Source organism: Fusarium falciforme, chromosome 12 (assembly GCF_026873545.1).
Source record: "Fusarium falciforme chromosome 12, complete sequence".
Taxonomy (NCBI): domain Eukaryota; kingdom Fungi; phylum Ascomycota; class Sordariomycetes; order Hypocreales; family Nectriaceae; genus Fusarium; species Fusarium falciforme.
Genome location: NC_070555.1, coordinates 1,017,334 through 1,031,440, shown reverse-complemented (window position 1 = coordinate 1,031,440; position 14,107 = coordinate 1,017,334). Strand labels below are relative to the sequence as shown.

The window sequence follows — 14,107 nt, the reverse complement described above, 5'->3', positions numbered from 1 at the left end:
AACTAAGCTTTGTTGGTTGCTTGATAAGAGGACGAACCGAAATTGCCACTAGAGGATCCGGGGTAGCAGAGCCGAACCGAGCACTGTTCGGCTGACGAGTTGCCTCCCCCCCCGTTTTTGGTGTCCCCATGTTCGGGATGGGCCTATCCAAGACGCTGCATTTCCAATGTCATGACCAAATCTCATCAGCACCTTATCGAATACGAGTGGTTGTAATCTCTTGGCGGTCGTCAGAACATCACGGACATGCCCTAAGTAGTGCACTCCATCTCGGCCCCATGGCAGATGCTTACAGCTGGATCTGCTTACTCTTCAAAGACGAGAGGCATGAAGACATACAGAGAGAGAGCGAGTAATTTGATCAAGACATAGTCAATTTGCTTTTCTAACTAAGCTGCTGAAGATGCATTCCTTTTTCCTCCATCACTCCGTGTACGGCTTGACACCCGCCAGTCGCAGAACCTGGTCCGTCACAACAGGCTTCTCAAATGGCTCCGTCCTGTACTTGGGGCAGACTTCACCATTCCTCATGGGCTTCTCCTGTGCGATGCGAATGTTGCTGGGACAAATATTAGCGCGCAATCAGACTGGGGAACATGATACGTACCAGTGAGGCCAGTGAGTGGTGCCAACAAAGTTCTCAAAACAGTACTTCTTGGCCTCGAGAGCCTCCTCAGTGGCAAACCGCCTAGGAGTCATGCAGATATACTGCACATGTCGAATCTGATCACCCTCGGGAAATCTCGCGTAGTGCATCGTGCGCGAGTCCCAGAGGACAAAGTCACCGGGCTCCATGTTGACCTTGATCATCTCACAGCCCTTGTCCGCGAACCACTTGACGTCCTTTTCGCTAAAGATGAAGAGATCCATGTACTTGATCTCGGGAGGAGGAGCATCCTCGTGGTCAGCTGACTCGCGCTTGTGAGCGAAAAACTCGTTGAAGAGCTTGGAGGAGCCCTTCATTAGCATAAGGCCACCATCCTTGGGTCCGTTGGGGGCAAAGTTCAAAAGACCCTGGACTGCTTGCATACTATTTCACACCCGGTTAGTGTTAATTCACTGTAGGTCGCAGTCCACTTACCCCTTGCGCTCAGGGTTCTGGTCGCAGTGTGGCCAAGGGCTCCAGGAGATGTCCTTGCGGTTAGGCATGGACACGTTGAGGCCGTCAAACGAGCAGAGCAGCTCCTTAGTATCCCAAAGCTTCTCAAAGATCTCAACAACCTTGGGCTCCGTTCTAGCTTCCCAGGCCATCTTCTCGTGGGTAGCACCGTACGAATAGTACATGCCACCCTTGAAGCTGACGGGGAGGTGTTCGGCAGTCCAGGTGCTGGGATCCTTTTCATCAAAGCCGAGATCAAACTTCTTGAGCCACTCGATCTGCTTGTCGCAGTAGTACTGAGCTCGCTCGGGGCTGATGACGTTCTTGATGAGGACGCAGCCGTTCTTGTGGAACTCATCGCGCCAGTCGCCGTATGTGACGCTGGTGTCAAATTCGACGAGGTCTTTGGTCTCAAACCGCGCAGCGACGGTTTGGGTCATTGACATCGTGCTCGACATGTTGAGAGATTGAAAGACGAATGATTTGGGGCAAGTGCAAGCTGGAGATGGCAATGTCCTAGGTGTATGGAAGAGTGTTGATGAGAAGCAAAGAATATGCAAGTCATGAGGCTCAAGGTAGTTATATCTCGGTCATGAAACCCAAGAAAGTAAAGATCTAAGGCTAAAGATGCCCCTCCGATGTGGCCCACTCGGTTCGGGGTTTTTCATTGTCGGTATCGGCAAGCATCCTAGGGAGATAGTGCAGGGTAGTTAAGCTCAACTCCTCCTTCGGTTCGTTTCCGTTCGGTTCGGATTTCGGTTCGTGATTGAACCGAAAAAGGAGTCTTGCGCACCCCGCAAGTTCCCCCTCACCTTACCCCGTGGGGATAACTTCAACCGGGATGACACGGCCAAACAATGATGTTTAGTTGTAATCACGAGGCGGGATGTGGAGAGGTCTCGACTTCTTCTGGTCTGTGTAGTCGGCATTAGTGACACGGCAATTGATGCATGATCATCAACTAATTAAAGCCAACGTCAACTCCCACCCTGGTACCACGTATCAATCGGCCAAGCCTCACCCTGTCCCTCATAGTTTACTCTCAGATCCCTCATCAGCCAGTCACCTAGTCAACTCAACCTCTAGGCTGTTCATATTCTTCCCCCTTACTCATCCCTGACATTCCACCTTGCAACAATGCCCGTTCCCGTTCAAGTTGCATTCAAGCCCCTCACCAAGCCAGAGGTGGGCGTCAATGGCTACGTTGAGCCAACTATCGGCAAGTCAGAAGTCCTCAAGAAAGGCTCAGCGCCATTCAAAGCCAGGACACTTGACTCGGACATCCGCGTTGACCACGACGTCGAGATCACTGTCCGCGATGGCTGCAGGCTCTACGCCGATGTTTTCCGTCCTACCGGCGATGAGAAGGTACCTGTCATCATCTCATGGTCTCCTTATGGCAAAAAATACTCTGCACTCGACATGATCTTCAACGTCTGCGTCTGGGCATGCTGCCTCAAACGCGAAGATGTCAGCGGTCTGGAAAAGTTTGAAGGCCTCGACCCTGCTTGGTGGGTGAACCAAGGCTACGCCATCGCCAACGTTGATGCCCGTGGCGCTGGAGACAGCGACGGTGACGCTGTCTGCATGGGTGCTCAAGAGGGTGAAGATGCGCATGATGTCATCGAAGCTCTCGCGAAGCTACCTTGGTGCAATGGAAGCGTGGGGATGGCTGGTAATTCTTATTTGGCCATTATGCAGTGGCACGCCGCCGCCCAGAAGCCTCCATCCTTGAAGGCAATTGCACCTTGGGAGGGCTGCGGAGACATTTTCCGAGAGCAGTTTTGTCGGGGTGGATGGTTCACCATGAGCAACTTTGACCTCATCACAACGCTGGTGATCAAGGGCAAGCATGGCGTGGAAGACTTTGCTGAGATGTATCGCCGCAGCCCTATTGCCAATGCTTACTGGAACGATAAGCGTGTTGATTTCAGCAAGATTGACATTCCTGTCTTCATCACTGGGTCCGACCTCAGCCAGATCCATACTATGGGCGCTGTGCGAGGCTGGATGGAGTTGAAGAGTGATAAGAAGTGGATCAAGTGGTGTGGTCATCAGGAGTGGTTTGAGCTCTATGGCGAGAGGGAGAGCTACCCAGAGCTCAAGGTAAGCATTCTATGCCAGCATCTCATGTCAAAACCGCCACTAACATCGTCTTAGAAATACTTTGATAAGTATCTCAAAGGCATCGACAACGACTGGGAGAAGACCCCCCGAGTCCGTTGGGCGACCCTACAATATGACCAAGGCCGTGTTGAGGAGAACATCGAGTTGGCCGACTTTCCCTCGCCAAACACTGATTACCGCTCATTGTACCTTGGATCGGATGGCAGCCTTCTTGACGCTCTTCCTTCCGCTGGTACTACCTCTCACAATTCTGAGGATCGATGGTCCATCTCCAAGTTTCGATACACCTTTGACAAGCCCACACGGATCTTGGGCATTCCCAAAGCAGAGCTGTATATGAGCTGCGATGCTCTGGATGACATGGTTGTCTTTGTTCAGCTACGCAAGCTTGACAAGACAGGCAAGGAGCTGAGCCACCTCCAATTCCCCATCGAGAGGACTCCCGTCAAGTCAGTTGAGGAAATGTCTGAGAAGGAGCGTATAAGCCTCACGCTGCACAATGGCGCCATGGGAATTCTCCGGGCCTCTCATCGCAAGATTGACTCTACCCGCTCAATGCATTCCCAGTTCCCTTTCCACCCACACGATGAGGCGCAATTGATCCCAAAGGGTGAGGTTGTCAAGCTGGAGATTGGTATCTGGGCCATGGGTGTTGACTATCAGGCCGGAGAGAGCATCCAGTTCGATGTTTTGGGGCAGTATCCCGGGTTCACAGAAGTGACTGCGTTTTCCAAGCCCAGGCCGGATAGCGAGAAGAACAAGGGCCGCCATACTGTTCACTTCGGTGGTGATTATCCTAGCAGAGTCATTCTTCCTTTTGTTGAGCTATAGATGATAGTTAATAGAGACAGGCTTGACATCCTTAGAGTGAACGCGGCCTTGAATGAAAGTCCTTGACTGGTGCCCACATAACCTTCTCCATACTTGATCCCTGTCGGTCATTGTGGCCCCTGAATGGAGATTGGTATAGATACAACTATCGTAACTTTCCTAAGACTTTTCTATGCGTCGAGAATAGAGTGTGACGCTTTTGAAATGTGGCTGGCCCGAGTGGTCATACTCTTGAGACGCGTTACGGCGACGTTGCAGTCAATGACGAGCCATTAGAATCGCTCAGGTATGCTGGCGCAATGGTAGCGCGTAGTCCTCCTAAGACTAAGGCTCAGGGTTCGAGTCCCTGGTGTACCGTCAAATATCAGTTTGACAGTTACAATTGTTGTGATTCTTTTGCTGGTCTGACTTGGTATATTCTTTTGCTGGTAACAACTCACCCTCGAGACATGGCTAGTTGGGCATCTCTTTTTGCCGCACAACTGTCGTAGGATAGCTCAAGCAGCTCCCTGAATGTGGAGACCTTCTTGATCATATTGTTTCGTTTAGACGAAGCCGATGCCTCCATCGAGACTTTAGCTACGTAGCATCGATGCCGTTTCACCTAAGTTCTAATGAAGGTGCGTTAGCTTGGGCCCCCAGACTCCTCACCCCCTCCGAACTTCTATCTGAATGGTCTTACCCGAGCGCGGCAAGCTGGGCCTTGACATCAAACCCAATATACGTCGAAATAAAGTAAAAGCACAAATACAGTTTGTCTTGAGTCGTTGAATTACATCACGATCAACTGTTATTGCCAGCGGTGGAACAGGCTCGGTTGGCCAAATCGTAAGACACTCATTAGCCGAACCGAAACGAACCGAAGCTACAAAACAAGGTCAACAGACCGATCACCTGCAGCTTTTCTGGCATGATCCATCGTGATCTTTTGTTTCATCGTCGAGCTCAAGATCATCATGGCGGACCATTCACAACTTCAGCAGGAAAAGGAGGCGATAGGGGCCTGTCTCGAACCGGTCGAGACTGGCACCTCGTACCAACCCCCCAAGATAGGGACATGGCGGCGTCGCCTCATCATGCTTTCCCTATGCTTGACCTTATTTCTCAGCGCACTTGATATCACCATCACTTCGACCGCTCTGCCGACTATCGCCAATCAACTCGGTGTCACCGCCCGAGAATATGCCTGGATCGGTAGCGGCTACACCCTGTCCACCACGGCGTCGACTCCTGTCTGGGCGAAGCTCTCAGACATTTTCGGTCGGAAGCCCACGATAATGATATCGACGGCGATATTCATGGGCGGTAGTCTTGTCTGTGCTTTGGCCCATTCGAGCACGACACTCATCGCCGGGAGGGTGGTCCAGGGGCTTGGTGGTGGGGGCTCCACTGTGCTCATCACCATCATCATTGGCGACCTCTTTGCCCTTGCCGAGCGAGCGAAATACTATGGCCTCACGGGTATTGTCTTTGGAATTGCCAGTGCTGTTGGACCTGTGCTAGGTGGCATCTTTGCACAAGCCGTTAGTTGGAGATGGTGCTGTGAGTTACCCGTTGACCTAATATCCCTGCTCGAAAGCTAATGTCAGCCCAGTTTACATCAATCTCCCATTCGATGCCGTCGCCTTGGTCGTCCTCTTCTTCACTCTCAAAATCGACATCGAGAAAGAACCCGTTGTGGATGGACTGCGCAGCCTTGACTGGATGGGATTCGTCCTCATCATTGGGGGCACAATCTGCTTCCTTTACGGACTCGAGGCTGGATCTGGTGGCCTTGCGCCCTGGAACTCAGCTCTAGTCATTTGCTTAATAGTCTTTGGAGTCGCCATCCTAGCTTTATTCATGGCTTGGGAGGCCAAGTTTGCCAAAACGCCCATCATCCCCCTTCGCATCTTCCAGAGCACGACGAATATCGCCTCGTTCACGGTTGCGTGTTTACACTCGTTCATCTTTATCTCTTACGACTTCTTCCTCCCTCTTTACTTTCAAGTCATACTCGGGTTCAAGCCCATTATATCTGGAGTCACGCTTTTTGCCCTCATCCTGCCCATGTCCTTTGTAACGTTGCTAGGCGGTTATATCGTCCGAAGAACTGGAAACTTCAAGATTCTCATCACCATTGGAGCTGGCCTGATGGCGCTAGGCACTGGATTATTCATTGATCTTTCCCAAAGTGTCCAGTGGGCAAAGATCGTAGTCTTCCAGTTTATTGCCGGTATGGGATCTGGAGTGTTGTTCCAAAACCCTATGATTGCTCTACAGAGCCACGTCCACCACAAGGACTTGACAGCGACAATGTCAGCATACACGTTTCTGCGAAGTCTCTTCACGTCGATTTCTATCGTTGTGGGAACAGTTCTGATCCAGAGGACCGTCGGTGGTGGGAACTTGACGTCTGTCTCACACGACGAAGGATCTGCGACCACTGGTGAACAAGACTACATCGATGGCTTGCGTATCATGTGGGCATTCTACACGTCCCTAGCTGGAGTTGTGTTTCTCGTATCTTTTCTTATAAAGCCCAAGAAAAATAAAAAGATGGATCATGTTGAGTCAGGCTCAAATTAGTAGAGGTGGAAGATGGTGGAGGGCATAGGGCGAGGGAGGAAACCTGAGAAAGAGGCGCTATGGAACACATCATCGAGTAGAGCATTGTTGACTGAGAATCTACGAATCATTTGGAAGCCTATGTTAGCTTGTCAAGACATAGCTCAGACTCTGGCACCCATTTGAAAGAATACGCCATGGCATAGCGCACTTTTTTTCCCCGAAAGACATAGATCCATGTCCAGGTCCAAGGGTCTAATGTCCCACCCTTTCACACTATGAGCTACCAAAAAGATGTTGATGTCCTCCACAGCAAATCAACACTTTTGATCTTTTCACACGCCCCGTATTGTTTCTCTGTGCAGAATTAATACGCCCCATTGCAACTGAACACCGTGACAGGGCCTTCCCACTCCACCTATCCTCTTATAGCAGCAGACATATCCGGGGAAGCTTACCCTACCAGAATGCTTCGGCATGGGTGTTGCAAGTGCTGAGTAAAATGATCAAGTTGCAGGACATGAATCCTGCAGAATGGGCACCGCAAGCGACCCATCTGGTCCATGAAATCTCTGGGACTCGCAGGAGCAGGTGATCCGCTTGCTAGTTGGAGTTGTTCCGCGACAGGTTGGGTGAAGCACGAAAGCCAATTCCAGCTGCGGAAAGAAGTCGCTCCAGGTGTGAGCTGGGGCGACGTCATGACCGATGCCGGGTGGGCTGGTGTTTCATCAGGACGCAGATGGTTGGAGATTGAGGATCCTGGAGTGTATGGACTTGGTGGCATCATGGGGGACTGACTCGCTCTTCCAGGCTGGCTTTTGCTCAACCCGCCCATTTGAGGGCCTTCAAGTAGATTCTGAATTGATGGCAATTGGCAAGCGGTCTTCTCTTGGTGGCTTGTTTGGACCCTGAGCTCAGGCAACCGCCCTGGACTTGGATCCACGGTCTGTGGCCGAGGGATGAGGTGGACTGAATGCGCGTGTCTCGGCCTGTCTTGGATAACAGGAGTCATAGCATGGAACCTTTGATCCCCGTGGATAATAGGTGATCTCTGCGTGATTTGAGTGGTTCCCCGAGGTCCCTCTGAGCGAGAGTGTTGCAAGGCCTGCTCTGCATCTGCCAGTCTAGGCGTAACTTGAGGCTCGATGTTCTTGTCCTGGTCTACCATTCTGCATGCGAGCTGCGCAACCAAAGTCGCCTCCGGGGTCATTGAAGGTGTCGGCTGAAGGCCAAGGATGCTTTCCTGATCAGCAACTGGCGACTGAGCCACCACAGGTGTTGGTGGATCCGTAATTGTGCTGTCGGTGCTGGGCGCTGTGTCCATGGAAGGATCCCTATCTTCAGGCTCCGCTTGAGAGTGGCCTTCCGAAGCTATTGGTTCCTCGTCCGTAATAGCTTCGTCAATAGCAGAATCCGCTGGCCGCTCATGACCCGATGGGGTATCCTTATCCGGGACAGATTCTTCGCCCTCCTCTGAGTCTTCCCCAGTCAGGTCAATGATTATGGGTGAGGTAACTCCGGATTCCACGTTTTGGACAGGCTGTGAGGTTTCTGCTGCCTCCTCTTCCATGTGCACAGACTGAGCCGACGGCTGAATGGACCCGTTTTGCTGGATTGTTTGGCAAGGATCTTGTCATGTCAGTGATGCTCACCAACCTTTGCCCAGGGGTTGCTTACTTGTGTCTTCCCCAGGATTTGTTCTTTCTGGCCTCCCTTCAACGCTTTCCTCTTCCGACTCCTCTTCGACATCTCTTTCTTCTGGCTCGTCTTCGAAAACTCCCTCTTTCCTGGCCTCTTTAGCCTCCAAAAAGTCCAGAACCTGCCTCTGAATGTGAGGCTCCAGCGCGCATATCTCGGGAGGGTTCAAATCCTTGGCTGGAACCCAAGCAACCTCACTTCCGTCAGGAAATGGTGAGCCATTGAAGAACATGACGGGAAACTCTCGCTTAGACACATTTTTACCGCTGGCTTCGTACCCTTTGCTCCACTGGAACGTCTTGGTCAAGGAGTCGTAGGAATAACATGAAGGGAGGCTCTTGAGCAGCCCTAGGCTTTCGATCGAGTCTTCAACGCCAAGTCTTTCGAGGTTCTCAAGTGGGAGGACGATTGCCGCGGTCCATTTTTTCAGCATTCTCCAGTAGACTTGATAGACTTCCCCGGCTGTCGGATCAGTGATTGCCATGATGCTCCGGCGTCGAGTTGAGCTGCTAGTCTGAGGTGTAAATTCACCACTACCTTCTTCTTCATAGTCGCCATCATCATCGCGCAATGGTCTCTCGGGCACGGGGGCGATAGTATCATACCCCACCTCAATACTATCCGCAGAACGAGGTTGGCTGCGAATTCCAAATGCCTCTCTGGCGACAGCATTGTTCTGTTCGGCGAGGTCCTCATCGCAATCTACGACCCGATATCCCATAATCTTGATGACTGATACATAGTTCCGTGGCATATTGGGATGCTTACTCTGGCAGATGTGGCGTGATGCTGCTTTGAGAGGATTCTCCTTGAAGTTAATATTGTGTCTCCGGCATCGTATGATGTACCACTGGCCGTAATCTGGAGGATACTGTACGATGATGCGTTTGACGGGTGCATTACCGTTACGGAAGACTTCGGCAAATGTTATTGTATTCTTCTCTCGTCCGCCTCGTTGTCTTTTCGGAGAGGGTGGGCGACTGGGACTCGCCTTTCTCTTGTTGGATGGCTAAAATCATGAGTCTCAGGTCATGGGAAGTCGTTTGGAGTATTTCGCTAACCTTATCAACAGCAAGGTTGCTGGAGGGGATGGATGGGCCTTGTGCTTTGTTGGTTTGAGACACCGGTGTCGCTGGCATTGTCGGTGAACGTGAGCTTGCAACTTGATCAACCCCTCTGGGGGTGTCGCATTGAGTAGTATCACGGCTACTCTTAGCGACATGATACTCGATTTCCCGCAGAATGGGTTTGAGTAAGGTAGTGACCAGGTCCTCCACGACATCATTGGTTTCGTCGCGCCAGTCCCTTGTCGCTTCTTCCAGACCTGACTCTCTCTCACGGATGAGTCGCCTCCTCTCCGCTCGGAAAGCTTGGCATTCTTCTTCTGTGTCTGCCGCGGCGAGTTTGGCCTCAACGGTTTGCAATGCGCGTGCGTTTCTTTGGGCCGGTCGTGGTAGTTTGTTAAGGACTGTCAAACACTTCTCTGTCTCTATGTTGATACGCTCGATTAGGGATCGTGACCGGGGTGACTGGCCAGTCATTTTGCCTGATTGGGTTGGGCGAACAAACTTTTGATAGTTAAAGAAGGAGGTGAGATGGATGGGGGTTCTGGGCACAAGGCCCTTATGAGTCGATGGTTGAGAGGCCACAGCATATGAGAAATGCTCATCTGTCACAAATCATGCGCGCTAGAGTGCTTGTAGCGGCAAGGTGCTCTGTAGGCTGCACAAACAAACAAGCCGACTCCACCAAAGGTTACACAACATCCACCGGCCCTCCAAATTATTGACTGGGCAATGGTCAAAGGGGCTTCCCGGGAGTGTTGAATGAGATTTTAGCCCCGTGAGAATCTGTTTCAATATCATTCTTTGCGTCGTCGAGTTCATCGATGTTCAACTCCACTCCATCCTCTCATGCTCCGTGGGTATTAGGGATGGTTTGAAACCAAACAGGGTTATGCATCCCAGCATGCAGGATGTTGTGGCGTTGATGGTTGCACCCACCGCTTTTCAGCTCCTCGTGTAAGCACCCTGCTAATTGGCCGTGAGATTTGTTTGCTACCAGCCATCTCTCCCAACATGTTTGCTATAGGCTTTCAATACGCCTGTGACCGCGTCTGCGATGAATTGGCCAGAGTCGATGGGTCTCCTATCCCTGCCTTGCTAGGTATTATTGGCTTGTTCATGTTTCAATGCCCAGGGCCGATGTCGCGTAACTATGCGGATAGGTATATGGCCGGAGCCTAATACAGACTCTCGCCCCTGTCACAGTCTGCTCTTCGTTTGCTGCCCCCAGTGATGCCTAGGAAATATCCACTCATCACCAACATTGTGATGTCTCGGTGGACCGCCCATGGACAAAACCTTAGACGGATGCAAACGGCTGAATGAAATCTTTTGAGGACGTCTAAAAGCAAACGAGAGCTTAGTTGGAAAAAGAGCCTGCCGGTGTCTTAGTTCTTGCTTTTCTTGGCGTTTGACTTTGAACGCCATGTTTTAGAAAACGTCGTTCATTTGCATGGGGTCTGGAAGAAACCCTCCTGAAGCGCTCAGACTGGAAGTCATCTCATCTCGCTTACCTCCACAATGAAGGGCAATGGACTATATTTATGGATCTAGGTAGAAAAATTGAATAGCGTGGTTAGCAGTGCTTACCTTTGCTCTTTAGATTGCTCAGAAATAAGGAATGGCTGTGCATCAGCAAGGAGACCCTATAAAAAAAAGAGGCTGGGCGAGAGGCGTTGGGGCCTCGGAGATCCCAAGCTCAGCCAAAATAATTGCAAGATCAGATATCCATATCAAGGTTCTCCGTATTGAAAATCGATCAGAGCTGCTAGATCTGGTACGGGCAGCCCTATGCCTCAACTCTCATTGAAGTGGCATTGATATTAACCTAATCACTGCCAATAATCCCAGCCTTGCAAAGAGCCTGATTTTAGCAGAACCTAGCCGTCTTCATCCTAAACTCTGGACTATTGCTTTCTCCCCTTACACAGCTTCTGCGGTACGGGAGAGTGTGTGCGACTATGCAGCGCTCCGGGGCGAAAACGGTGCACAAGGCAGGCGATTAGGAGCTACAGCAAGCCTCGTTACACTACCAGGGTCTGGCCCGGCGTCGTCTAGTCGTATTACTACCTAACTACCACAAAGTGAGACAGAGATGACCTTGGAGGCCTGAAGATTCACCAACGGCAGGGGTCAACTTAAAAAGATGCAGGCTGTAAGAAAATCGGTGGAAACCTGGCGTTGCGCCTGCAGCCAGCCAATCCCAGAGTCAGAAAGGTGCAGGCCTCTCCAACTCCCTGCAGGGCCTCGCCATTGCACAGCCCCCGGGCGGCCGTTTGCCTCTTTGTTCAGCTTTGCGAACGCTGCGGCAATAAATCGTTGCTCTTGTCGATGGGACTGTTTCATCAGTAATTCTTTGCCAGTTCTTCTACCTGCGTCGGCTCCAAGCTCATCCCGGATCGAGCACCCCACACAGTGAGCAGGGAACAACTCACCAACATGGCAGAGGCACTTGGAATCGTCGGAAGTGTCATTGGCATCATCCAAATCACAGCGACGGTTGCGCTCCGACTCAACTCTCTCATCCAAGGCATCCGTGATGCTCCAGATGACATCCGCCGTCTCCAAGATGACGTTGCAAATCTAGCCGCTGTTCTAGACACGACACATGAGCTTTCCGAACAATACCAACATGTCGGGGCCCCATCATTAACGAGGGCGTTGAAGGGGCAACTAGAGGCCTGCGAAAAGTCCATGCAGGATATTCGGACTTTCCTGAATCCTCTCGTTCAGAAGGCAACAGGAGGAAAGAAGTTTATTAGAATGGTTGAGTGGAATCTGAAGAAGAGTGAGCTTCGTGACTTGAGAGAAAGGCTCAGTGAAGGGAAAGCTGGTTTAAACCTGACGATAACTAGTCTGCATGGGTAAGCGAAGAAAACACTGAAGGGCGATGAGATTCCCAGCTGACACTCATTCAGGTACCTCGAGGGGAAGAAACTAGACGAGATCAAGTCCGAAATAGGCCAGCTCTATGAGAAAATCATGTCTGACTTCAAAGATATCGTTCGGGGAGAAGAGTTCCGAAAACAGATCGAGAAGGATGTCGACAATGACTCGGTCAGAGACGGCCAGAGTGACGCCGGTTTCGTCATGAGAACCTTTATGGATCAGACACCTGGTATCGACTACCCTGATCAAGGAGCAGGAGCGTCCAGGCAGGTGCAGAACAACCAGACGGGTAAACATCATGCTAACCAACTGAAGCACTTCTGATACCCTAGCAGGTGGCGATGATCTCTTCAACATGGACAACCCCGAAGCCATGCTCGACGCTGTCCGCAGTCAGAACAAACAATATGTCCGTGCCCTCATTTCTAGAGGCGTGGGTCTCATGGGGAGGTCGAAGCAAGGATTCACAGTCCTTCACTACTGTGCCTTTGACAACGATGTGGCCATGGGACAACTCCTGATCAAGAATGGAGCCCAGCTCAACACCAAAGATTTTCACCTCCGAAGTCCACTCCGATTGGCTCTGTCATTGCCATCTTATGAGTTTGCTGAGTTGCTTGTCGACAGTGGGTGTGACATCGGTGACTCTTTGGAGGAGTTGAGGCGGCTACTGGCGAGAGAGGGAGAAATCCCTGGGCGAACTGGTCTTTTTCAAGCTCTTTCCAGGACACTTAACCCGTCAGATCAGTGCTCTTTTCTGCATCCGGCAATTCGATCAGGCGATACCAAGAGCCTCAAGGTTCTTCTCGACTCGGGATTTGACCCGAAGTTGAAGGATGAGACCGGTGGGTGAACCCAAGGTGGCCTTTCAGCTTCAAAACCTAACCGTATCCAGGGTTGTCGCTCTTCTTTTACGCACTATTACATGAGAATGCTACTTCTCTCCAATTTCTTTCGGAGCAAGGGGCCGATCTAAACGAATGGCTTCCTGCAAGCATGATACCGAAACTGAGCCCCAGCTTGCCAAGGCAACAAGATATACAGAAAACCCTTACTCGAGGGGCTACTCCCCTCCATCTAACGGCGAGAGTCATGAACGATGCAGGAATGATCAAGTTGTTATTGGAACTAGGAGCCGACCCGAATCACGTCCTCGGCACCTCTAATCGTAGGTACAGTAACATGGGGCTTCCAACCGTTACTGACCTTTTTATAGGTGAAATCGTATTAATCGGTGTTTGTGCCAATCACTTCCTCGGGGTAGCCAGAGAGCTTCTCAAAGCAGGCGCCAACCCGAACCATGCCAGCAACGACGGCCGAAATGCAATGTACTGGGCATTGTACTGCGGAAACGTGGAACTATTCAAGTTGCTTGTCCAGCACGGTGGCGATGTCAACTATCGCTGGCAGCATGACGAGTGCACACTTGTGATGATGGCTGCTGAGAGGGGAAACATGGATATTCTTCGAGTTCTCATGGACGCGGGAGCTGATGTAGGGGGTCAAAACAAGAACGGAGAGACTGCGTTGGACCTTGCGCAACAGAAGAACAAGAAGCAGGTAGTGGAGCTTTTGCAAAAGACTGCTCAGCAAGGAGCAGGATGGGATACCAAAGACCCTGTTACGCCGTTTAGGCTACAGGGATCATACACGAAGCAAGCGGCTGTATCGTGATAGACAAGGCGGATACCAGAGAACACGCGCCTTCAATAATCTTGAAAGACGGTTTTCAAGATATTCAGCCTTGTAGTTGTTATACCCAACAAGAATAGTAACATTCAGGATACCCAGAGCCTCATTCGAGGTTAGCTTTCACATTCACTCCACGTAATACCGAAATGGTGTAGCTGCT

General features: G+C 51.1%; 5 protein-coding genes across 5 annotated transcripts; 3 read left to right on the top strand and 2 right to left on the bottom strand.

Moving 5' to 3' along the window:
• Window positions 1-423: 423 nt before the first annotated feature.
• On the bottom strand, window positions 424-1,557 carry NCS54_01408900 (Hypothetical protein; the record flags this gene model as incomplete). Its single annotated transcript, XM_053159251.1, has 3 exons — window positions 424-559; window positions 608-1,030; window positions 1,082-1,557. 3 exons carry the CDS (start codon window positions 1,555-1,557, stop codon window positions 424-426), a joined length of 1,035 nt encoding a protein of 344 aa, XP_053015226.1.
• A 679-nt stretch (window positions 1,558-2,236) lies between these two features.
• On the top strand, window positions 2,237-4,057 carry NCS54_01408800 (PepX-C domain-containing protein; the record flags this gene model as incomplete). Its single annotated transcript, XM_053159250.1, has 2 exons — window positions 2,237-3,205; window positions 3,260-4,057. The coding sequence occupies 2 exons, from the start codon at window positions 2,237-2,239 to the stop codon at window positions 4,055-4,057; spliced, it is 1,767 nt and encodes a 588-aa protein (XP_053015225.1).
• A 956-nt stretch (window positions 4,058-5,013) lies between these two features.
• NCS54_01408700 (MFS domain-containing protein) lies at window positions 5,014-6,625 on the top strand (the record flags this gene model as incomplete). The annotated part of the gene is made up of 2 exons (XM_053159249.1): window positions 5,014-5,599; window positions 5,652-6,625. The coding sequence occupies 2 exons, from the start codon at window positions 5,014-5,016 to the stop codon at window positions 6,623-6,625; spliced, it is 1,560 nt and encodes a 519-aa protein (XP_053015224.1).
• Window positions 6,626-7,518: 893 nt separating this feature from the next.
• On the bottom strand, window positions 7,519-9,843 carry NCS54_01408600 (Hypothetical protein; the record flags this gene model as incomplete). The annotated part of the gene is made up of 4 exons (XM_053159248.1): window positions 7,519-7,573; window positions 7,627-8,233; window positions 8,282-9,311; window positions 9,364-9,843. 4 exons carry the CDS (start codon window positions 9,841-9,843, stop codon window positions 7,519-7,521), a joined length of 2,172 nt encoding a protein of 723 aa, XP_053015223.1.
• Window positions 9,844-11,805: 1,962 nt separating this feature from the next.
• Window positions 11,806-13,929, top strand: NCS54_01408500 (Helo-like-N domain-containing protein; the record flags this gene model as incomplete). The annotated part of the gene is made up of 5 exons (XM_053159247.1): window positions 11,806-12,230; window positions 12,285-12,544; window positions 12,591-13,100; window positions 13,151-13,423; window positions 13,472-13,929. The coding sequence occupies 5 exons, from the start codon at window positions 11,806-11,808 to the stop codon at window positions 13,927-13,929; spliced, it is 1,926 nt and encodes a 641-aa protein (XP_053015222.1).
• Window positions 13,930-14,107: the final 178 nt, after the last annotated feature.